This window comes from Drosophila melanogaster, chromosome 3L (assembly GCF_000001215.4).
Source record: "Drosophila melanogaster chromosome 3L".
In the NCBI taxonomy this organism is placed as follows: domain Eukaryota; kingdom Metazoa; phylum Arthropoda; class Insecta; order Diptera; family Drosophilidae; genus Drosophila; species Drosophila melanogaster.
Genome location: NT_037436.4, coordinates 16,581,597 through 16,602,773, shown reverse-complemented (window position 1 = coordinate 16,602,773; position 21,177 = coordinate 16,581,597). Strand labels below are relative to the sequence as shown.

The following is a 21,177-nucleotide window of genomic DNA, read 5'->3' as shown; positions in this document are numbered from 1 at the left end:
GTAAGCAAAGGCCGCTTCGACACTAGTGTCAGCCCTGGATCTTTTATCATTTATCGACGTCCATTTTCGATCGAAGCGACGTGCCTTTTTTTTGTTTTCGCGTTCGCACTGCAAACTGTAACTGTTAAAGGACAGAGCGGAATGGACAGAAGCAGTGGAAGCCAGCGAAATGGTAGTTACATGGACCAGAACTCGCTGGGCATTCTGAACGTGGACAATCTAAAGGTAAGCAGGCGGAGCACGCCGGAAATAAGCCGAAGCAGCAAGTAATCCGCATTTCCTAGAGTCTTCGGCGACTTGTCCAGCTTCAGTAAAAGTGGAAGGAGGAGCGGCACTGGTCGGGACTCTCCTGCCGTCCACGAGCGGCTCCGAGAAGAACGACTGCGTGCGCTGGAGACACTGGAAAATCCCCGACCGTCGCGTTCCAGCCAAGCAAAGAGCACTGCCCTCCAGATGCGCTCGTCCACAAACATCTCGGAGCTGGTAACAGACGACACCATCGATCTGAACAGCAGCAGCTCCTTTGCTTTGGTCATGCCCGCCACCAAGGTCACAAACATCTCTTTTGAGCCTGCGGAGATCACCGGCAGGTCCACACTCTGCCAGGCGGGAAAACAGCGCCGCAGGGAGAAGCCATCCCTGTCGATGGCCGAAATTCTAAAGTCATCCTTTGTTGAGAAGGCTCGCCTGTTGGAAAGGAAGCTGCAGGATGCCAGCCAGGCGGAGGCCAGCTATCACTTATCACGTGGCAGCTCCAGCAGCCTCTCAGATTCATTCAACTGCTCGCGCAGCTTACCGCGCACTGCGGACATGAGTGAACTGAGTCTTAACGGAGGTGGGGGATTTTCCTTTGGATCTGCCTCTTTGGCGGCGGAAGGCCAGGATGAGAGCTTTGCTCCCGCCGAGCTAATGCAGTCCAAATTGGTGCTCGGTGAAATCTCCTGGGCGCAGGAGTTCACGGCCATGCCGACGGCCACGTTGAGCACACAGGCGTTGAAGAAGATTGCCGCACCAACATCCGAGATAGAAACCTCGGTGTCCAAGTAAGCAACATAAAATAGTCTTCCAAATATAATTTGATCAACTTTCAACTTTTATTTACAGTTCTGTCTTGGCCGGAGATCCAGACTTTTCGCTGGGCAACTACTTCCAGACGCGTTCGGAAAATATATGGAACATTGTGAGCAATGGCAGCCCGAATCAGAAAGTAACGTGACACTGGATTCGGTTGGCGAGAAGACCCCACAGCCAGACAATAAAACATACACTAAAACGGATGCCATAACTGGCTCGAATCTCGGACGCAATCTTATGCGTAAGATGCAACAGGATCGGATTGAAACTGCGCTAAAGAGCAGGAATGGTCTGGCAGCCAAAGAGACCAAGCGTCCGCCGTCGAGCTCCGAGATCCTAAGTCTCTCCGCGATCGACATGGCGCTAAGGGACATAGATCTCAATTCGGATACATCCACTGTAGAGGTTGTCAACCACCTGTGGGAGCATGGTCGTGGAAACAATTATGACGATGGGGAAAACAAGGAGAACCAGAGCAGCAACTCCCATGCGGAGCGCACTTTGTGCGGCTCCAACAAGCTTACCGACACCATGAGTTTCACGGACTCTGTGCTAAACTCAACGGATTTTCGTCATTTGCAGCAGAGCATTTCGCGCAAGCCGCTCAGTCCAAATCCTGCCGCAGATCCAATCGTCACGCGCTGGAAGCGTGACGACCAAGGAGCAATTGTGGCCAACCCGACAACCGGTAAGTTGGCCCAATAGCCCATTAACTGTGATGACATCACTTCCTCTTTCCTGCAGGAATATCATACAGATGGTTGCCATACAGCGGTCCGACAACAAGTTGTGGGCCATTCCCGGTGGAATGGTCGATCCCGGCGAGAATGTCAGTGTCACCCTTAAGCGGGAGTTCACCGAGGAGGCATTGAATTTCACGGACAAAGCCAACATGGTTGAGCGATTTTTTCAAGCGGGAGGCGTTCAGGTATACCAAGGCTACGTAGACGATTTTCGAAACACGGACAACGCTTGGATGGAAACCACTGCGCTGAACTTCCACGATGAAGACGGGAGCCAGGTGGGACAATTGGAGCTAATGGCCGGTGACGATGCCTCCAATGTGCGCTGGACGGACGTCGACTCGAATCTCAAGCTGCACGCCAATCATGCCGACATAGTCCGTGAGGTTGTCATCCGACGAAATGCACACTGGTAGAAACTAGACTGAAACTATAAGAGTTAAGATCAACTGCCTAATGGTTGAAGAAAAACCAATTTTAAATAATAACATAGCCTTCAATGAAACAAGTAATCCCTATATTATTTCAATGCATATTAATGTCTCACTGGATGTGGTTATAAGTTAGAAAACATTTGCCTCCGTTTTTTGGCGCGTAGAAACCTTCATCTTGCCATTTTAAAGATCGCTCATCTTGAATGATTTAACTCCACAGAAGCACAACTGAAATTTAAGACTATTTCGAAAGTATTCGTATAAAAAGCTTGCATCACTTCCAATAAATGAATCTGCGGGCGGAGGACGTTGGGTGTGCTGAGCTGTTTGGTGGTTTTCACACGGATATGTGGGCTTACAGGGCTTGCACATAATTGAACACTTCTGGATTCATGTTCGATACTTTGCTGAACAGTTCCGGGTAGTTGGCGCGAATCTCTTTGATGAGGGCCACCGCGCTCTCGGTTGTCTCGACGTCAGGCATCTGTCTCTTGTAACTCGCCTCTATGGTGATGGCCAGGATTTGCTCAAGATGTGCCTCAATGCTGGGGCGGGCCTTCAAGTATAGCACACGGAACGCCTTCTGAATCACATCGTTCTCCACGGTGTCATCCTTCAGTGGCAAATGGTTGAGCCACACGGGCAGCACCTGGCCAAGCGGCACTGAATCTGGGTTGGTAACTATGAGACGAGCAACTGCTCCGCAAATGTTGTCCATGGCGGCAGGAACGGATTCCCTGACAATTGCTTCGGAAAGGGCTTGCAAAATTGTCGGATAAGACCTATGGATGCAAAAAAAAAACAAAAAACATATACATCAAAACTAGATTCTGCAGAAAAGTTCATTTCCGGGAAACCCACTCGAATGATTTTTCCTCGGAATGGAAGACAATTTCGCCTAGTGCAAAATAGGAGTTCTGTCGCGCTTTGGCATCAGAATCCCTGGAACCGGCGATAAAAATGGGACGTAGGGCATCGAAATAAGTAGCACAGCAACCTTTTAACGCCTTGCAGCAGTCAGCAAGTGCGCCATAGATGTATGCCCGCTGTTCTGGTAAATCGCGCTCCTTTACCTTCGCCTGAAACGAAATAATTGAATTTCAGTAAGCCGTTCGGAATATCGATGGTTGTATGAATTATTGCCAAGAGAAGATCGACCTCTCTCCTTTGCCACATCATGTTCGGTATTTCGTGCAAAACCTACCAGCCTTTGAATATAGAAATGGTAAAGGCGTCCAAAATAAAGCGAGAACAGCTCCGGCTGAAGGGTTAAGCCAAACATGGGGAACAGATTGGCAGCGTTCTCGAACAGCATCTCGTCGTTCTCGCTTTCCTCCGAACACTCATCATCTCCGCCGCCGCTCTCCTCGTTAAACTGACAGGCCATTTTATTTGTGAAGATGTCCCTGATGCAACCGAATATAAGTTCGGCGTGCTCCTGGCTGTTTATCGCCGGCACGTACTTGAAGACATCGTAGAGGACGTCAAGCATGCGGAGTACGACCGCAACCTGGTCGTCGGTGCGCATTATATGTGCAAACTTTGGAATGGCAATCTCGCAGGCGCGCTTCAGGCCGGCGGCATCATCCAACTTGTGGAGAGCCGTAATGAACGAGCAAATGGAGTCAATACATGCCATACGAACGTCGCCTTGCGGATGATCAATCATCTTGTAGACGTTCTCGAATGCAGATTGCAAATAGGGCGCGAAGGCGGCGCCGGTATGGGTAGCAAACTCCTTGAGTGACAGAATGGCCTCCTCCTTTTCGACGATATAATCATTCTCCACCGGGTAAGCGTCTTGGTCATCTTCGTCGTCTGTGTGCTCTAAATCAATCTCTATGTCGGGGGCATCTACTAGGGCCAAATCATCGTCCGCATTGTCCGACACATTTGGCACCATGTCCTCCGAAAAAATCACAGACTCCATTATGCGATCAATGAACTTGGGGAACACACTGGCCATGCTCTCGTTGACAACTGATGACAGGGAGGACATCAGGTTGTATATACTCCTGCGGTACTCGGGATCATCCGGACCGTCTTCCAGCATCATCAGGCAGAAGTTCATTGTATCGTCGGCAAGAGGAATAATATTATCCTTGCCCAATTCGCGACACAGCGCGGCCAGAGTGTCGATAGCTTGGATGCGCTGACTGTACATTTCTTTTGGGCAATCCTTCACCAGACAGCCCTGTAGTACGGTCATGATCCTGGGGAAATATGGCATCAGGTTTTCCTTAGCTGCTGCTGACACCGCTGCTATGGCCGACAAAGCCATTTCACGCATTTGATTTGAGTTCTGCGGTTCCATAACCCCAAACAGACTGCACAATAAGTTTATCAGGGAGTGGACTCATATTTCCGTAGTATAGTCTAGTCTTACCGATCCATAAGTGTGGGTAAATAAGGAACAATATCCTCATCCAGATTCTCGCAAAAGGTCTCCAGGGCATAAAACATACGATCCATATGTTTCGAATCCGGCTCACCAACCTGAAAGAAAATACATTTAGTATGTTTCTGCCAAACAATTTGTTGGCTTTGTTGGTGCAAAACGGAATGCAGTCCTCAAAAAACGTGAAAAGAACCCCATTTGAAGACACCTTCTTTATGTAACCGACGAACTTATTACTCATTTAAATAACAATTAAGAAACGAGTCAATGAACATTTAACATACGCCAAAAAGTTAAATAAACCAGTGCGAAATGATATATCTACAACAGAGCTCTTAATGTAATCAATCTGGCAAACTATTCAACAAATTTTAGGTGTTTGATGTGCAATCAAGTACATAGTAAACAGTAAGACATCGAAAAAGCACCCTATATTTGGCGAGGACCGATCTTCGCTTGATCTGTATCTTGTCTAAGTACATTATGGAATCTTTGGCAGGTACGGAATCGAGATTTGGCCCATTGCTGTTATGGCCAGCCTTTAGAAGCAGCACAAACAAATAAACGAGAATGTAAAATATACAAATTCCAAGTTGGTCGAAGATGGCCACAATGATTACCTACCTTGAGTTCCAGTACCAGCTGGTTTAGATAGTCGAACAACACGGGTAGAATTTGGGGAGCAAACTTGCAGATCGTCGGCTGAAGAAACTCGGAAAACTGACCGAGGGCGAAGAATGCGGCGGTCCGCACGAACATAACAGAGTCCAACACTCCAGCTTTGATGATATTTAGCATGACCTCGAGATACTTTTTCCCAATGGCCTCGGAACAGCCCTCGGCAATAACGCCCATGCAAATAAAAGAGGAACGGCGAAGCACAGGTTCCGGGCTCTGCAACGCAGGCTCCAGCAAATCCAGTAGTGGCGGAATAAACTTGTCCGGCACCATGTGAAGGGCCATCAGGTCCAGTGTCTGCGCAGCTGCATTGGATGGACTACTCAGGCTCTCCGAGGAAAAGTAATCATCGTCTAGAATAGGAATAGGGTTAGCAAGCATGGCAACAGAAATATAAAGGAGCAGTTACCACCTTCCTCGAGGTCGTCCTGGCAAATCACTTCGAAAAGAACAGATAGTGTGGGCTGTAGTAGTTTCTGCTTCATAATAATTTTCTTCTTGAGGCGAACTAGGCTGCCTACAAAGGTAAGCACCTGAACCCGAATCGAAGCGTCGAACTGCTTGTTTCTCGCAATCATCAGACAAAACTCCAGAAGCAGCTTCACATTACCGGTCAGCAAGTGGGGCACATGCTCGGCCATGCTGTCGATGATATCAAAGGCACCCATGAACTCAATACTGTACCCCTTTTCGACAAAGGCGGCCAGGGCCTTGAGTATGAGCGGCACAGCCTTAACCACAATCTGCTCAGCATTACTATGTCCACTTACGAAAGGCAACAAGAAGCATGAACCGGTCAGCATGTTATGCACGGTGGGTGTGGCCATGTTCCCATTCGCCTCGGCGGTAACTAGAATGCCGGCAAGCAATGGGAACATAGTATCCGTGTGGTCCGAAAACTGATCGGGAGCAGCGTCCATGAGCGAGGAAAAGATTGAGCTGCCCCGCTCGCTTTCTATTGGATCGGGGCTGCTGCAACGTTCGTAAATAAACTTCAGTATTTCCTCCCTCCAGGAGTTTTGCTCGCCCTCCTCGTGGCGCACCAGCGATCCAATTATAAAGGCCACCGTGCCCTTCACGGTCTTTTCCTTCACCGCGATGAGGACCTGTAGCATGTTCGATTTGATTCTAAAAAACATGCATCCGTTACTGTATCATAGTCATTAAAAGGTAACCAGTTAACTCACGCTGCCTGGTGCTCGGCGGGAACCAACTGCCAGTGGCGTAACTTTTTGACCCGCCTCTTGAGGAGCACGGCGGCGACCTGCCGCTCTTGGACCGGCCTGTCCGACATCACGATCTGGGTGAGAACCAGCAGAGAATCGGGATTCTCGTAGGCCTTTAGCATCTTGGCTGTGGACTAAGGAAGCGAAAGAAATGGAACTTTATTAGCGACTTTTATGGCCCTATGCTATCATGCTATCAACATAAGTAATTTTTCAATTAGGAAGCGACGAAGTGTGCGTCCATTCGAGCAATGTAATGGTATATCCACGAGTTTAATGCAAATAAAAATATAATATTAATTAATTATTATTAATTATAATTATTTTTATAATTTTTATAATAATTTTTTTTAATAATTATTATAATTATTATTTATATATAAATAATTATTTCTAAAAAAGTGCAATAGTTTTCGGAAGTTTGTTCTGATCAAATAGAACATTAAACATTAAATTAAAAAAAAAAAAAATATTATACACCTATTTTTACAGCTAAGTGTGGATTCAACTTAACTGATCAGACAAACGTGAAGCAGTCAGAAAGGAAAGCATACATGAAAGACATCCATTGGCGCCCAGGATAACCTCCTTTCTTATTGCCGGATGGCCCGCTTTGCTCACCTCACGGATTCGTTCCGTGTCTATGGTCAGGATCCCGTTGATTATATCCAGAATAGCTGCCTCCATTTTTGGGGAGTTACTGTTCGCGCCCAGGCGGATAATCCAATGCAATCCGGTACAAATTGCAGACGACGTTACGCGGTATTGAGAATTGAAAAGTGGAATACCGGGGAGAAATCCCCGTCGCACGTTTTGCGCTTGTTGCAGTTTACAGTTTATCGTAAGCTTATTTTACATTCTACTCTTGAATTGGCTAGCGGTTATCATTGCGGTTTAACGAGTGGGGATGTAACGTAAATTTATCTCGCGCAGTTAATTGGTGACTTGTGTTAACATTTTTCTTTAATATATGTATTTATGTTTTTTTGTTTATTATATATGTGTATTTATGTTTTTTTGTTTATTGTGGAGTTTTGATATATGCGCTAGCAGCAGTGATGCAGTAGAATACTAAAAATATTTACATTTTTGACATTTGATCGACCGGACAAGTAAGCAAAGGCCGCTTCGACACTAGTATGCAGCCCTGGATCTTTTATCATTTATCGACGTCCATTTTTGATCGAAGCGACGCGCCTTTTTTTTGTTTTCGCGTTCGCACTGCAAACTGTAACTGTTTAAGGACAAAGCGGAATGGACAGTAGCAGTGGAAGCCAAGGAAATGGCAGTTTCATGGACCAGAACTCGCTGGGCATCCTGAACATGGACAATCTAAAGGGTAAGCAGGTGGAGCACGCCGGAAATAAGCCGAAGCAGCAAGTAATCCTCATTCCCTACAGTCTTCGGCGACTTGTCCAGCTTCAGCAAAAGTGGAAGGAGGAGCGGCACTGGTCGGGACTCTCCCGCCGTCCACGAGCGGCTCCGAGAAGAACGACTGCGTGCGCTGGAGACACTGGAAAAGCCCCGACCGTCGCGTTCCAGCCAAGCAAAGAGCACTGCCCTCCAGATGCGCTTGTCCACAAACATCTCGGAGCTGGTAACAGACGACACCATCGATCTGAACAGCAGCAGCTCCTTTGCTTTGGTCACGCCCGCCACCAAGGGCACAAACATCTCTTTTGAGCCTGCGGAGATCACCGGCAGGTCCACACTCTGCCAGGCGGGAAAACAGCGCCGCAGGGAGAAGCCATCCCTGTCGGTGGCCGAAATTCTAAAGTCATCCTTCGTTGAGAAGGCTCGCCTGTTGGAAAGGAAGCTGCAGGATGCCAGTCAGGCGGAGGCCAGCTATCACTTATCACGTGGCAGCTCCAGCAGCCTCTCAGATTCATTCAACTGCTCGCGCAGCTTACCGCGCACTGCGGACATGAGTGAACTGAGTCTTAACGGAGGTGGGGGATTTTCCTTTGGATCTGCCTCGTTGGCGGCGGAAGGCCAGGATGAGAGCTTTGCTCCCGCCGAGCTAATGCAGTCCAAATTGGTGCTCGGTGAAATCTCCTGGGCGCAGGAGTTCACGGCCATGCCGACGGCCACGTTGAGCACACAGGCGTTGAAGAAGATTGCCGCACCAACATCCGAGATAGAAACCTCGGTGTCCAAGTAAGCAACATAAAATAGTCTTCCAAATATAATTTGATCAACTTTCAACTTTTATTTACAGTTCTGTCTTGGCCGGAGATCCAGACTTTTCGCTGGGCAACTACTTCCAGACGCGTTCGGAAAATATATGGAACATTGTGAGCAATAGCAGCCCGAATCGTTCGCGAACCAACCAACCGCTATTGGAACCAGAAAGTAACGTGACACTGGATTCGGTTGGCGAGAAGACCCCACAGCCAGACAATAAAACATACACTAAAACGGATGCCATAACTGGCTCGAATCTCGGACGCAATCTTATGCGTAAGATGCAACAGGATCGGATTGAAACTGCGCTAAAGAGCAGGAATGGTCTGGCAGCCAAAGAGACCAAGCGTCCGCCGTCGAGCTCCGAGATCCTAAGTCTCTCCGCGATCGACAAGGCGCTAAGGGACATAGATCTCAATTCGGATACATCCACTGTAGAGGTTGTCAACCACCTGTGGGAGCATGGTCGTGGAAACAATTATGACGATGGGGAAAACAAGGAGAACCAGAGCAGCAACTCCCATGCGGAGCGCACTTCGTGCGGCTCCAACAAGCTTACCGACACCATGAGTTTCACGGACTCTGTGCTAAACTCAACGGATTTTCGTCATTTGCAGCAGAGCATCTCGCGCAAGCCGCTCAGTCCGCTGGCGGACCATCCGCAAATCACCATCAGCCGTGCGGACACCGATCCCGTAGAGACAGAAGCCGAGGCGGACATCGATGAGTGGCCCTCGACGCCGGTAAAGGAGCCTAGCCGCAGAGTGAGACGTACTAAGATTTCTCCAAGAGCCGCAAGTCCGTCGAGTAGCGACGGCGTACGTCCACTGACCTGCACCGAGGATGAAAACGATGAGGAGGACGAGGACAAGACGCCAGTGAACAAGAAGAGGGTTTCGATCGCTACAATGGGCTTGATTCCGCGCAAAGCCTCCTCCTTAAGCAGCACTCGCTTGGATGGTTGTGACGTTGCCGTGGCCTCTTCTACCGAACGTGATTTTGGCATTTCACCGAACCTGGCCAAAAATCTATCGCCCCTGTCCTCGCCAAGAAGCTGTCTCTCGTCGCCGCTGCTGGACAGCACAACCAGTTCCGACCGCCGGCAGCTCATGAGTGGAGCAGCCCGCAAAGCAAACTCCTCGCCCGCAGGTAGTGAGGCCAGTTCCACCAGCGGATTCACAGCGAGTGGAAGACGTGGGTTGGGAACCAGCTCTGTTGCAGTGCCACGTAGTATTTCGCGCTGCTCGAACTCTAGTGAGTTCAGTCATCGCGATGGAAAACTGCTCCCCCTAAAGGTGACCCACACGACCCTCTGTTGGGGAAGCACAAAGCTGCGGACAGATGTGCGTAAGTCCATGCAGGTTAAGAACACAGCGGACAAACGGCTGGTCATTCGGCTTGGCATCCAGGGACCCGGATTCCAGCTGGTGGGCACCGACAGCAGCACGATCACACTCCAAGCCATGGAATGCCGCTCGGTAGTGATCAACTTTTGCCCCACTGTCTGTGGAGCGGCCATCGGAGCCTTGTCTTTCTATGCACCACCAGGAGCGCATAACAGCAACCAGCCGGGCCTAGAGATTCCGTTGTACGGCTACGGGGGCAGTGCGTCCATCACCATAAACGGTCTGCTAAAGGGACCGGTGGGCGCCAGTTTCCTTACCATCGGCGATGTATGCGAGCTGTCCGCTGGTCCGCTTTCGGCGAATCTCAAGTTTCACAACAAGGGCCCTCTCACCGCTTTCGTTGGTATATCAGTGGACTCCACCGTGCTCATGAAACTGCGCCTCAGCGAGGCCTTCGAGGTACGTCCGAGCCGCTTGATATTGCCGCCAAATAGCGAGCGCTGCGTGCAGATACTTTTCCGACCGAATCGTGAGGACTTGAAGAACATACTTAAGAAGACCGCACAGGTGTTGACCCTGGCCAATATGCGGATTTTCTGCGGAGACGAGCCCAACAGACAGCGTATGCGTAGCTTGGTCCAAAGGATGAGCAGCCGACAGCGAGAGAAACTCACATCGCCGATGCTGGACAGCATTTGGGGCGAATTTCCGGACGAGCAGCCAGTGCGCAACATCGGTCAGCTGAACGAACCGCCAGAGTTTATTCTGGACTTGGTCACAGTAGTGCGGATTATTGATGTTGCGCTTACCCTCAATCGGGACTTTGATGAATCGTCTGAGAGTTCCCTGATGTTCCTGCCGGAGGCCGACGAAACCGTGCTATTCCGCACCATATGTGTGGCCAATTCGCCGACGCCAACGCAGAGCCATCTATTGGAGCCAGTGGATGAGCTATTGGAGGCGGACACCACAACGTTGACGCCCGTCGAGCAAAACTGGTGTGTGCAGCCAGGTTTGCTGGAATTCGGAGTGGGCTGTTCGCCACTGGCCACTTTGTCCGTAACCAACAGCTTCTGCTCCAGGCAGCTCATCGAGGTCACATGCAATGTGCCCGATTTGGTGCGAATCAGTCCCAGTGAGTGCTACGTATCCCCGGATGGCGGCCACGCGGAGATCGATGTGCGCCTGCTCCGCTCACCCAGGCAGGATTTGCTCGAAAGGGAGCCGCTCATTGTGGTCTCCATGGAAAACGAGCGCATCAGTGTCCCGATTAGTTTTAAATTTTAAAATTTGTTTTATTTGTGCCTGCTAATTCTGCTTTCCCTATGTTTGTGTAGTTAGTTTAAACAAAAATTGTATTGTGTACTTGTGAAATGAAACCGTGTTTGCAGAGTATTTGTAAGGAAAACGCATAACCCTAAAGTTAAAATACTCGCTTGTTTCCTAAAAGTTGAATTTAGCTTAAATAAAAACTAATAAAGTATATGAGTTAATTTTAAATTTTGATATGTTGCTCTCGAATATTCAAAAAGTAACGTATATGTAGCGATAGTTCGTCGAAAAGTGAGTTGGCGGGCACATTGCAAGGTGCAAGCCGAGTACGGTCACACTGAGGAAAGTGCATCATTTAATTTCCAGCATTTTCCGATGAAAATGGATGCCGACAGCAGTGGAACCCAGCATCGAGGTACCCACTATATAGTATAACCGATCTGATCAGATTCTGATCCAGTGCCATCTTTTTGTTGTTTTTTTTCTAGTGTCATATTGTGTGAAATGTGAAATGGATGAGAATGAACGCTGGACGACCAGACAGAGAAAGAGAAGCTAGGACAATAGGACTCTCAACTGCGCATTACGTGGATTCCGTCTCCGACGATGCGCCAAACACTATGCGTTAGATGCATTGACTAACCGCACACTCTTTTCACATAGATTCCCGTGGCTCAAGGTCTCGATCCCGGCGAGAAAGAGAATACCATGGGCGATCAAGCGAGAGGGACAGCAGAAAGAAGGAGCACAAGATTCCGTACTTTGCAGACGAGGTTCGAGAACAGGATCGGTTGAGAAGATTGCGCCAAAGAGCGCACCAATCCACCAGACGCACTCGCTCCAGATCCAGATCACAGTCGTCCATCAGAGAGAGCAGGCACAGAAGGCATCGCCAGCGCTCTAGGAGCCGCAATCGCAACCGAAGTCGCAGCAGTGAACGAAAACGCCGTCAACATAGCCGAAGTCGCAGCAGTGAACGAAGACGCCGTCAACGGAGCCCGCATCGGTATAATCCTCCGCCAAAGATCATCAACTACTATGTGCAAGTGCCACCACAGGATTTCTACGTTAGTAGTTATTTGTATTGAAACAAATAACAAATCTAACTTAAATCGATTTTGCAGGGGATGTCTGGTATGCAGCAAAGTTTTGGATACCAAAGGCTACCACGTCCTCCGCCGTTTCCACCGGCCCCCTACAGATACCGCCAGCGACCGCCGTTCATTGGAGTTCCGCGATTTGGCTACAGAAACGCGGGGCGTCCCCCATATTGAACATACTCCATTCGACATAATTACAAATTTATTTACATTCGTGTGTTTTGTACATTAAAATAATAAATACATATATATTTCAAACTAAAAATGGAGAACATAAAATATTGCAAACGGAGAACGTTGATTAAATCATGAGCAAATGCAGCAAAGAAGGCGGCAAAAAAAGGGTCACACGAGTTAGGAAGTGGAAGTTACTTAATTCTAGGAGGGATAACCATATATTTACGACTTTATACATGCACATTTACACATACACTCATGGTTTCGAGGGGACTAACACTAGCGACTCTCCTAATTACGATATTTACGCATTGTCAATAAATTATAAAAATAGATCATTTGTTGTGGCATTATACTAAAACAGTGGTTAGAGCTCGACCCGCGGACGAAACTGCAGCCGAAGCGGCGGATCCCGGAAGCGCCAGCGCGTCACGTAGACGAACTTCAGCGTGTGATCCTTGCCGAGCAGCTCCTCGTTGCACAGTATGTCGATCTGAAAGATAAGATACGTAGTTATCATATAAGTATGTGCCATGTATACAAGTAACTAAGCCAGTCTGAGCTTTCACTGAGAGCAGTTACTGTTCCGAAACTTGGCTTTCGCCTCTCACCTCTCTGTACTTTTCGATGCCGTTGAGGATCTTCTTGGCCACCAGCTTCTTGAGATGCGTTATCGTCGCCTGCGAGCTGCAGCGAATGAATCGCCTCTGCAGGTTCTTGAAGTTATTGCTAATGCACTCCAGGCACACGTTCACCTGCTCGTCCAGGCGATGGAAGTCGGACTCGGCGTGGGCGTCCATCACCTTCTCGTTGTCGTCCTCGTGGTTCTGCGTGATATCCTTGGGACACGGCATGTTCCTGCTCTTGTAGAAGTCCCGCTCTCGGCGCGATTCATCTGGAATGTTTCGGGTTGGAGTGTGAGTGAGTTAGTAGAAGAAACAATAATAATAATAGCACGCTCAAGACAACCTTCTTGCAGTTTCGGCACCAGTTTGTACACAATGTCCTGCATGGTGCGATCGAAGCTGATGTATTGCAGGGGATGGGACTGATGGATGATGTTGTCGCAGGTGGGGCAGGTCTTCTTCTCCTCCAGGTGCTTCACCAGGCAACTCTTGCAAACTGTAATTGCAACAAACACTGACGTTATTGGGCAGGTAGTGTTCCATGCCGGACCAACTCACATGTGTGCAGACACTCCGTCACCGTGGTGGCATCGATGAAGTAGCCGCCGCAGATCTTGCACGTTATGTGCGGATTGATCGTCTTCAGCTTCACGCGCCGCTCCATGCTGGCCCCCCGATTGTGTGCTGAACTACGTTACTATATCCTATTTATCCCTATTTTGCAGCGGACCGATGGCTTGCCTTGCCTTTTCGATTTCCCACTCCCGCGCGGAAAACGCTCAAAACGGCGGATGCGCTCGCTTCCGATTAGTGGGAATGCTCGCGCACGCTTGTACAGGCACTCGGCATTGTGGCCAGCGGATTTTGGTCGCGATTTGTTTCCTTCTTGGTTGTAATTTGAAACAAATAAAATAGAAATCACGACTAAATAAATTGTGTGTACGTGTGAGCTAGCGATGGGCGATAGTTGCGTACCTGCTACTAGTCGCGATTATTTCACCGTGACAAGTCACCGCTTTGGCGGCATGTCACGACTCCATATTTTTCAAGTACAAAATTGACGTAGCACAGCAAATTTTAAACAATATGAATCAAGCATACCAATTGCATACTACTTTTATGAAATCCTGCAGCATACTTCCAAAATATTTATAAATAGCGCTCATTGTAACCCAGTGATTTCTTCACACCTTGTGTCACAGCCATCGTAGCCCAATGCATGCATGTGTGGGTGAATCGTGTCACCATATCGATACCGTGACTTTGTCCACCGCGCCGGGCCGGTCCCAACTATCGTATGTGCGTGGGTGGCCGGAGTCTGGCAACGCCCTTTGCTAATTTCAGGGTGGTCACACAATGCAAGGTGGTATATATGGAAATTAACAATTTTTTAAAATATATTGTGAAAACTAGTTTACATATTTTAAAGAGGTAATAAAACATTTGTTTTTAGAAGCATAACAAAATAGCTTATATAAGAAACCGTAATTTCGTCATTAAATATAATCTGTTACCTTTCGGTTTAGAAATTTTGAAATAATTTAAAAATAAGCCAATTCAAATTATTTTCATGTAATTTTTCAAAAACCGAAGGAATTCAACAAATCTGAACGCAAATATACGTTTATATGTATGGTGTCTATGTGCATAGTGGGGGGATTTATTTGTGTTCAGTTTGATTGTGTCGACAATTTTGAAGTTTTGTTTTCGGTTCCCTAATTTAATATGTACTTGGCGTATTGCGGCTCATACTTGTCGATGTAGTGCTGGACAAACCGACACCTTATAATAATGAAGTGCCCATTCAACAGTGCGTAGTCCAGTGCCGACTTGGCCAGTAGCTTCCCAATGCCATGTCCGCCCAGTTCCTCCGGGACGTTGGTGCTGTTGATGGTCATCACACCGTCCCTGATGGAGTATACCAATACAGCCCGGAGCTCGCCAATGTCGGTGTAGAACCGACCTCTCTTATGCCGGACAACAATGTGCGTACCAAAACATCTTTCCTGCGAATTTAGGTTTGGAACCTTTAAAATTTGACCAGTTAGGGTGTGGTTACTTGTGGGGATGGTGTAATCTCTCGAGCACAAGGAATACGTTCTTCGGCCACCTTGCAGAATCAGAATTGGAAGCAATTTGGAAAGCATTTCTTAATTTTTGTGAGTAGTTTCAGGAATTCGGGCCGAATAATCATACTTCACATCATAGTGACGATTTTCGAGTGACCAGCTTAAATTATTTAGTAAATAGTTCACACTAGCAACGCACCTGCGAGGTGAATTGATAAAGGATTGGGGATTAATCGCGGTGCATTTTTCCAGCTTATCTACAGCTACATAAGTATAATATCTAAATCAGTTCAAACATTGAAGATTATTTCCGAATCCCTTCTTACTGGCAATGTGACCGTACTCGCGCTTACTTATTTTGCTACCAGCCATCAGCTGTTGCTCGGCTATTGTTTTTGTTTTTGTTACTTGGATTGCTGGAGGCGTAGTTTTCTGCTTTTGATAATTACTCATAGCAAAAGCAGAGAAATGGCGCTGGTGGATCACGATTCCTGGGACATCGAGTACGAGGGCTGCGAGCGACTGCGGCATCAGCTGCTGGTATACCTCAACCAGCGGCAGCAGCTCAATCCGAGGACGAGCCAGTTCGTCCAACTGACAAGCAGCATTCAGACGGGAATAGAGCAGCTGGCCAAGGACATGAAGCACCTCAAGGTGGTGCTGGACAACGCCATCACCTGGGAGACGAGCCCGGAGGAGGAGCTGCAACAGCGGCGCATCGACTGGGATAGACTTACTTCGCAGCTGCGCGAGATCCGCGAGAAGTTCGCAAACAGTAGCCGCTCCAATGTCCCGGCCGCATCCGGTTCTGCTTGGCAGGATCAGGATCTCGGCCCAGGTCACAGCAATTCCTCGCGGAATACCGCCTTGGATGTGGAGGCTCTGAAGCAGAAAAAGACCGAGATGCTGGCGCAGCAGAACGAAGGACTCGAGGTTCTATCAGCCACATTGTCCAGACAGCGCCAACTGGCCACACAGCTGGGCAACGAGGTGGAGGACCAGAACAGTGGGTATTCCCCAGTCCCTGCACTACCAATGCTAATCCCTACCTCCTTGTAGATATCCTTGACAACTTGGCCAATGCCATGGACCGTGTGGAAACGGGTGTGCAGCGGGAAACACAGAGCATTGGACAGGTTAACCGGCGGGACAGTACCTGGGGCTACTGGCTCGTCATCATAGCCTTGTTCGTCGCCATCATTGTCGTGGTCTTCGTCTAGCTCCCACGATCCATTCCAGTTGTTATACTACTTTATACTATGACCTGCGTGGAATGTCTATCTGTTAACCCAAAGTTTGATTATTTATGTATACACCAATTAAAGTAGGATTTATAAGTATTTACGTTCGCGGATCGATCCCCTTGATCAGGTTTATTTAGTCGTTACATTACGGTTAACAGATGTACAGGTGTTTATATACTTAAGCCAAATCGGAGGCGTAGGGCACGTTCGCCAGGTGCCCGATGGCGCCGACGGCCAGCTTGGAGCTGCCCACCTTCTTGGCCGCCTCCTGGACCTGCGACTGCGAGATGCCATCGATTGCGCCAAGCAGGGCGTCCGCCTCCAGCACGTTCCGGGTGAGCGCCGCCTGGCGACCGATCTCCTTAATTAGACCACCGTCCGACGAGTAGCGCGAGATGATGCGCGCCTTCAGAAGAGCCTTGCCTCTGGCCACATCCTTATCAGACACCGAAGCCGACTTCAGGCCGCGCACCAGGAACTCCACGGTCTTGCCAATGTCCTTGGAGTCGGCGGAGACCACAAAACCGAACAGACCAGCGTCCGAGTAGCTGGCATTCACAGCCTTGACAGAGGCTCCGACGCCGCCGGCGCAGTTGACGGCCTCGCCAAAGAGTCCAGCAGAAGTGCCGCGCTTGGTGGCGGCCTTGGCGCCGAGCGCCTGCTCCAGGATGGCGAATGCCAGCGCTTCCTTGTGGTTCGATGCGGCGGCGCCCTGTCCAGCAACGGCGACGACCGCACGGTGACCAGAAGTGTCCTTGCGCGCATCTCCACCATACCAGTTGGCGGAGGCAGCCTTGCTGCCGCCGCTGGGGAACTGCAGGGTCTGGGCGAAGCCGGCCAGCGTGTTGTTGTCGATTCCCACGCCCACGACAGCGGCACGGCCAGCTGCGAAGGTCTGGGCCACGTAGTGCAGCAGGCTCTCGGAGGACAGCTTGCCCAACTGGAAGCGGGGCGAGTAGATCGAGTTGCCCAGGCCGTTGCGGAAGGCGGCCTTGTGAACGAGCTCAATGGCGCGTTCCTGCAAAAGACAAAACAAAGAGTTATTCAGGAATATTTGGTTGCATTTATATTAAGGAGCTAGGACTCAGCTATATCCATGATTAATGGCATGTGAGCTCACCTCCGTGGAGACGGCGTTCAGTTGGTTGACCACCGTTTTGGCATTGTCGACCAACTCCCAGGGCTTGAAGGCTGGCTGGAGCAGGTCCTGCAGATAGCGCAGTCCAGTCTCGGCGTTGTCTGCTGTGGTGGTCACCGTGTAGCCGACGAGCTCGCGATCGCCCCATGTGGTCAGGGTACCGCCCACCTGCTGGATGTTGCGGGCGATGGCGAAGGCGGTCGAGTTCTGGGTGCTCAGTCCTCCGGCCAAACGAAGCAGGTGCGAGGCTCCCTGGATGTCGTAGGACTCGTTTCGTGATCCGGCTCTGCAATTGGTCGATTAGGATACGCCAAGCGATTGTCTACTGCTCCGTTGACTTACCCCAGCACCAAAGAGACGCGCGAAACGGGAAGAGTTGCATCGGCGGTGGCTACCACCAGTTTGTTCTCCAGCACCTTGACGTTCACGGCGGACAGGTCGCCGACGGGACGCGGGCAGGTGGCGTAGCCTCGTTTCTGCCGAAAACCATTATGGAATTGTTATAATTCTTCTTACATTCGACATTGTTTAGATGGCAACTTGGGGTGTTTTACGTAACACGAGCCTTCCGCTGGGAAGAATCGCTGCCGTAACTATTTGTTGGTTAAGTCGAGACTTACGGCGATGGCGCGCAGGAGCGACGTCTTGCTAGCGTTACAGGCCATGGCGTGGATTATGCTACAATTTCTTCTATTTGCTTTCTAAGCAATTTTTTACAAATATTCGCAGAGCGAAAATTTTTACGGTCGTTCGCGCTAGTGTGGCCGTCGCACGGGGTTCAACTAAGCCCTAGTTTTTCAATGCGCTCCAAAATGGTCACACCGAGTACCAGCTGTGACTTATGGTAAGTCACGGGATTTTCGAAATATCGTGATCTTGAATAATTTGACTAAGTGAAAAAATTTAACAAATGTTTTTCCTTGGCAGTTACATTCATACAGAAAAATGTATAAAATTGTTAGTTGTACTTTTACAAAATTATCCGTGAAAAGTTAATTTCAAACTGTTGCTAGGTTTGCAGAAATAATATACTACTGGCTTAGGAGTTTTAAATTTAATTTCTTGTTGTTTTCAATGTAATTACATATTATTATAAAAATTGTGGTATCCAGCGTGTTAGAACTGTTTTCTTAACCTTACTCTGTCGTTTATTAACGGCTGCTTTGCGACTTAAACTATCATCTCGAGGTCGCGGGCGTAGCTGAGCACCTGCTCGGCGAGTTCCTCGGAGGGCAGGAGCTCCTTGGGTTTGACGCTACGGTCCGTGAAGCTGTAGTCGCCGCTAGCCTCCAGTTTCCATTGACGCTTCGCGCCGAAGGCCTTGATCTCGTCGGGGACGCGCAGGTTGAGCCGCTTGGCTGCATCCTTGGCGGAGATCTTGTCGTAGGACTTCTCGATGCAGGCACCAATTTCATCGCGCACCGTTTCCAACAGAAGATCCATAAAGTAGCTATACACCTCGACGGGCACCGTCGACTTGGCCTGAAAGATCTTGTTGTAGCGTCCCTCCATGATGTACTGCTCGAGCGCCAGGATGGGCCGAATGAACTGATTGTGCTGGATGACGTCCACGGAGAGCAGCTCCAGTTCCGTGTGAAAGTCGGATACCCGGTTGCCAGACAAGAGGTACAGCAGATTCAGACCGAGCAGCTTATACTTGCTCTCCGATTCGCCAATGATCTTAGCGTAGTCATAGTAATAGCACTTCAGCTGCGCCATGTAGCGCTCGAAGGCGAGCAGGTCCTTGCTGAGCACGCTATGCTCCACGGCCACCTCAAGCACGCTCCTAGCCAGGATCAATTGCTTCTTGGAGCTCTGGGCATCGTTTCCGTCCGTCGGCAGGAAGGCCATCTTCACGAGCGCTACTTTCAGTTGATCCAGCAGCTGGCCGCATTTGACGGTGTTTGGTGGCCGCTTTGACCACTCGGCGGTCAGTTCTTTGTACAGCGATTCCACGTTGGCCATTCTTTAGATTGGTATATTGAAGCTTAAATGTTTTCTGCAAATTCCCAAGATGATTTTCGCTTTTTTTTAGAGATGGCAATTGTTGTAGGGTAAAGCGATAGGACAATCGTTATCGGAACAGTTATCGATTGTCAAGTTACCACAGGGCTGGGAATATTATTTAAGTGTAAGTTTAAGTTGAAAAATACATTTTTTAGACGAACTCTATATAGTTTAACAGTTTACAACTGAAAGCTTTATGATTTGATCCAAGGGGTATTGTATTTCCTTTGTGCTTTAATATCGATATATTTTAACAAACTATCTAATGGAGTTTAAATCTAAATTTTCGCATTTAAGCTCGGACTGTTTATTCAATTAGTGATTGTCTCAGTATAGTTAAAAATTTCGGGTATTGAAATCACGTCTATTTGACCTTGGGCATAAGTTTTGTGTCAAGAATAACTTAAATTATTAAGCGATTCAGAACTCTCATTCTTTGTGGGTCTTTAGATGGTACCGCAGTTGCGTGTTCGTGAAATAGCTTTTGGAGCACTTGGTGCATGGGAACGGTCGCTCTCCTGTGTGGCTCATCATGTGAATTCGAAGATGCGCATTCTGGGTAAAACGCCTTAGGACATTGGGAGCACTTGAAGGGGCGTTCGCCTGTGTTGATTATTAGATGCCTTTTAAGATTGGAAGCCAGCGTAAAATTCGATGTACAATGGGGGCACCGTTTTTCAGTGTGTATTGCAATATGTCCCGAAAGATGCGATACGCTCTTCAAAGCCTTTGCTGCTAAGCAGCAAGTGCTGCTTAAGTGCTGAGTTTATCCAAAACCTCGTTGGGCAATGAGGACATTGAAGCAGCTTATCATTATCACGTCCTTTATTTTGCAATCTATGGTTTTCACAACTATCATAGTCTTCGTCTATTACCTCAATATTGACTTGGCTATTGGATTGATCGCTGTCACAGTCCACGAACTGATCATCGTCTTTAAAGAGGCTCGTTCTACACTAGACAACATTCCCATTGGATCATGCCACTGCCTCGCCAATCTTCAACTACACTTTCGAGTTCGACAAAATGCTGAAAAGCACCTCCATCGATACTCGATTCCCCATCCTCGGAATAAGATACCTTGCGGAATCGGGATTCCTCCATTAACTAAACGTAAAATTATTAGCTCCTCTGGTGGGTTTTTCTAAACTCGAACGCATTTTGTGCATCTTGGCAGCAGGAGGTGCAAAATGTTTCGGGTAGATGATCGCCTTTTTCCACTTTGAGGCCAGTGCACTCGGAAATGATTGACGCTATTGAAGCTTCAGTGCCGTGCTTAACTTCAAAAATATTGAACTCGTTTTCACATTGCCCGAGGCAAATTCGGCACACCAACCCCAACTCCATACCTCCGAAATTGAGTTAAAAAATTTAGCGATCTCGCTTTCAGGTCGGATCGATCAATTTATTGTTTGTTTATTGTGTTAAAGATGCATGCTGATAAGTATCGATACTATCGTG

General features: G+C 48.5%; 8 protein-coding genes, 1 non-coding gene and 2 pseudogenes across 16 annotated transcripts; 5 read left to right on the top strand and 6 right to left on the bottom strand.

The window, feature by feature from the left end:
• Positions 1 to 50: 50 nt before the first annotated feature.
• Positions 51 to 2,326, top strand: CR18217 (annotated as a pseudogene).
• Positions 2,315 to 7,593, bottom strand: Apl (Apollo). 3 transcript variants are annotated; one of them, NM_001300155.1, is made up of 9 exons: positions 7,175 to 7,593; positions 6,515 to 6,687; positions 6,098 to 6,455; positions 5,740 to 6,037; positions 5,274 to 5,680; positions 4,638 to 4,747; positions 3,456 to 4,578; positions 3,113 to 3,330; positions 2,315 to 3,033 (listed from the first exon to the last, which is right to left on the bottom strand). In NM_001300155.1, the coding sequence occupies exons 1-9, from the start codon at positions 7,238 to 7,240 to the stop codon at positions 2,607 to 2,609; spliced, it is 3,180 nt and encodes a 1,059-aa protein (NP_001287084.1). In that variant the 5' UTR covers positions 7,241 to 7,593; the 3' UTR covers positions 2,315 to 2,606. The 3 variants fall into 3 exon arrangements, with proteins under 3 accessions (NP_001287084.1, NP_001261956.1, NP_730182.1); NM_001275027.1 differs by having other exon boundaries at positions 7,175 to 7,354; NM_168676.2 differs by having other exon boundaries at positions 5,737 to 6,455; positions 7,175 to 7,354.
• Positions 7,594 to 7,759: 166 nt separating this feature from the next.
• spd-2 (spindle defective 2) lies at positions 7,760 to 11,567 on the top strand. Its single transcript, NM_140649.4, has 3 exons — positions 7,760 to 7,892; positions 7,954 to 8,710; positions 8,772 to 11,567. Exons 1-3 carry the CDS (start codon positions 7,808 to 7,810, stop codon positions 11,368 to 11,370), a joined length of 3,441 nt encoding a protein of 1,146 aa, NP_648906.1. The 5' UTR covers positions 7,760 to 7,807; the 3' UTR covers positions 11,371 to 11,567.
• A 156-nt stretch (positions 11,568 to 11,723) lies between these two features.
• On the top strand, positions 11,724 to 12,715 carry tra (transformer). 2 transcript variants are annotated; one of them, NM_079390.3, is made up of 3 exons: positions 11,724 to 11,770; positions 12,019 to 12,422; positions 12,480 to 12,715. In NM_079390.3, the coding sequence occupies exons 1-3, from the start codon at positions 11,731 to 11,733 to the stop codon at positions 12,627 to 12,629; spliced, it is 594 nt and encodes a 197-aa protein (NP_524114.1). In that variant the 5' UTR covers positions 11,724 to 11,730; the 3' UTR covers positions 12,630 to 12,715. The 2 variants fall into 2 exon arrangements, with proteins under 2 accessions (NP_524114.1, NP_001014588.1); NM_001014588.2 differs by having other exon boundaries at positions 11,844 to 12,422.
• On the bottom strand, positions 12,642 to 14,299 carry l(3)73Ah (lethal (3) 73Ah). Of its 2 annotated transcripts, none has more exons than NM_080194.4 (4): positions 13,817 to 14,299; positions 13,602 to 13,754; positions 13,244 to 13,527; positions 12,642 to 13,125 (listed from the first exon to the last, which is right to left on the bottom strand). In NM_080194.4, exons 1-4 carry the CDS (start codon positions 13,920 to 13,922, stop codon positions 13,000 to 13,002), a joined length of 669 nt encoding a protein of 222 aa, NP_524933.1. In that variant the 5' UTR covers positions 13,923 to 14,299; the 3' UTR covers positions 12,642 to 12,999. The 2 variants fall into 2 exon arrangements, with proteins under 2 accessions (NP_524933.1, NP_001246797.1); NM_001259868.2 differs by having other exon boundaries at positions 13,817 to 14,217.
• A 331-nt stretch (positions 14,300 to 14,630) lies between these two features.
• CG32163 (uncharacterized protein) lies at positions 14,631 to 15,617 on the bottom strand. Of its 2 annotated transcripts, NM_001300154.1 has the most exons (2): positions 15,527 to 15,617; positions 14,631 to 15,264 (listed from the first exon to the last, which is right to left on the bottom strand). In NM_001300154.1, exon 2 carries the CDS (start codon positions 15,154 to 15,156, stop codon positions 14,974 to 14,976), a length of 183 nt encoding a protein of 60 aa, NP_001287083.1. In that variant the 5' UTR covers positions 15,157 to 15,264; positions 15,527 to 15,617; the 3' UTR covers positions 14,631 to 14,973. The 2 variants fall into 2 exon arrangements, with proteins under 2 accessions (NP_001287083.1, NP_730181.1); NM_168675.5 differs by lacking the exon at positions 15,527 to 15,617 and having other exon boundaries at positions 14,631 to 15,485.
• asRNA:CR45895 (antisense RNA:CR45895) lies at positions 14,969 to 15,663 on the top strand. Of its 2 annotated transcripts, none has more exons than NR_133251.1 (2): positions 14,969 to 15,243; positions 15,307 to 15,663. The 2 variants fall into 2 exon arrangements; NR_133252.1 differs by having other exon boundaries at positions 15,303 to 15,663.
• Positions 15,664 to 15,716: 53 nt separating this feature from the next.
• On the top strand, positions 15,717 to 16,666 carry Syx8 (Syntaxin 8). The gene is made up of 2 exons (NM_079389.4): positions 15,717 to 16,333; positions 16,387 to 16,666. The coding sequence occupies exons 1-2, from the start codon at positions 15,796 to 15,798 to the stop codon at positions 16,545 to 16,547; spliced, it is 699 nt and encodes a 232-aa protein (NP_524113.1). The 5' UTR covers positions 15,717 to 15,795; the 3' UTR covers positions 16,548 to 16,666.
• On the bottom strand, positions 16,663 to 18,650 carry UQCR-C2 (Ubiquinol-cytochrome c reductase core protein 2). Of its 2 annotated transcripts, none has more exons than NM_140648.2 (4): positions 18,330 to 18,650; positions 18,052 to 18,185; positions 17,692 to 17,995; positions 16,663 to 17,589 (listed from the first exon to the last, which is right to left on the bottom strand). In NM_140648.2, exons 1-4 carry the CDS (start codon positions 18,372 to 18,374, stop codon positions 16,750 to 16,752), a joined length of 1,323 nt encoding a protein of 440 aa, NP_648905.1. In that variant the 5' UTR covers positions 18,375 to 18,650; the 3' UTR covers positions 16,663 to 16,749. The 2 variants fall into 2 exon arrangements, with proteins under 2 accessions (NP_648905.1, NP_001261955.1); NM_001275026.1 differs by having other exon boundaries at positions 18,330 to 18,501.
• A 101-nt stretch (positions 18,651 to 18,751) lies between these two features.
• Rpn12 (Regulatory particle non-ATPase 12) lies at positions 18,752 to 19,746 on the bottom strand. Its single transcript, NM_140647.4, has one exon. The coding sequence runs from the start codon at positions 19,672 to 19,674 to the stop codon at positions 18,880 to 18,882; it is 795 nt and encodes a 264-aa protein (NP_648904.1). The 5' UTR covers positions 19,675 to 19,746; the 3' UTR covers positions 18,752 to 18,879.
• A 260-nt stretch (positions 19,747 to 20,006) lies between these two features.
• Positions 20,007 to 21,137, bottom strand: CR43727 (annotated as a pseudogene).
• Positions 21,138 to 21,177: the final 40 nt, after the last annotated feature.

Coding starts and splice junctions, on each gene's coding strand:
- Rpn12 (NM_140647.4), bottom strand. CDS start 19,674: ATGGCCAACGTGGAATCGCTGTACAAAGAACTGACCGCCGAGTGGTCA.
- tra (NM_079390.3), top strand. CDS start 11,731: ATGAAAATGGATGCCGACAGCAGTGGAACCCAGCATCGAG. Junction 11,771..12,018: donor CAGTGGAACCCAGCATCGAG/GTACCCACTATA, acceptor CTTTTCACATAG/ATTCCCGTGGCTCAAGGTCT. Junction 12,423..12,479: donor TGCCACCACAGGATTTCTAC/GTTAGTAGTTAT, acceptor TCGATTTTGCAG/GGGATGTCTGGTATGCAGCA.
- CG32163 (NM_168675.5), bottom strand. CDS start 15,405: ATGCTTTCCAAATTGCTTCCAATTCTGATTCTGCAAGGTGGCCGAAGA.
- UQCR-C2 (NM_140648.2), bottom strand. CDS start 18,374: ATGGCCTGTAACGCTAGCAAGACGTCGCTCCTGCGCGCCATCGCC. Junction 18,186..18,329: donor CGCTCCTGCGCGCCATCGCC/GTAAGTCTCGAC, acceptor GGTTTTCGGCAG/AAACGAGGCTACGCCACCTG. Junction 17,996..18,051: donor CGCGTCTCTTTGGTGCTGGG/GTAAGTCAACGG, acceptor GACCAATTGCAG/AGCCGGATCACGAAACGAGT.
- spd-2 (NM_140649.4), top strand. CDS start 7,808: ATGGACAGTAGCAGTGGAAGCCAAGGAAATGGCAGTTTCATGGACCAG. Junction 7,893..7,953: donor GAACATGGACAATCTAAAGG/GTAAGCAGGTGG, acceptor CATTCCCTACAG/TCTTCGGCGACTTGTCCAGC. Junction 8,711..8,771: donor ATAGAAACCTCGGTGTCCAA/GTAAGCAACATA, acceptor TTTTATTTACAG/TTCTGTCTTGGCCGGAGATC.
- Apl (NM_168676.2), bottom strand. CDS start 7,240: ATGGAGGCAGCTATTCTGGATATAATCAACGGGATCCTGACCATAGAC. Junction 4,579..4,637: donor TTACCCACACTTATGGATCG/GTAAGACTAGAC, acceptor CTTATTGTGCAG/TCTGTTTGGGGTTATGGAAC. Junction 3,034..3,112: donor TCCGAGGAAAAATCATTCGA/GTGGGTTTCCCG, acceptor TTGCATCCATAG/GTCTTATCCGACAATTTTGC.
- Syx8 (NM_079389.4), top strand. CDS start 15,796: ATGGCGCTGGTGGATCACGATTCCTGGGACATCGAGTACGAGGGCTGC. Junction 16,334..16,386: donor CGAGGTGGAGGACCAGAACA/GTGGGTATTCCC, acceptor ACCTCCTTGTAG/ATATCCTTGACAACTTGGCC.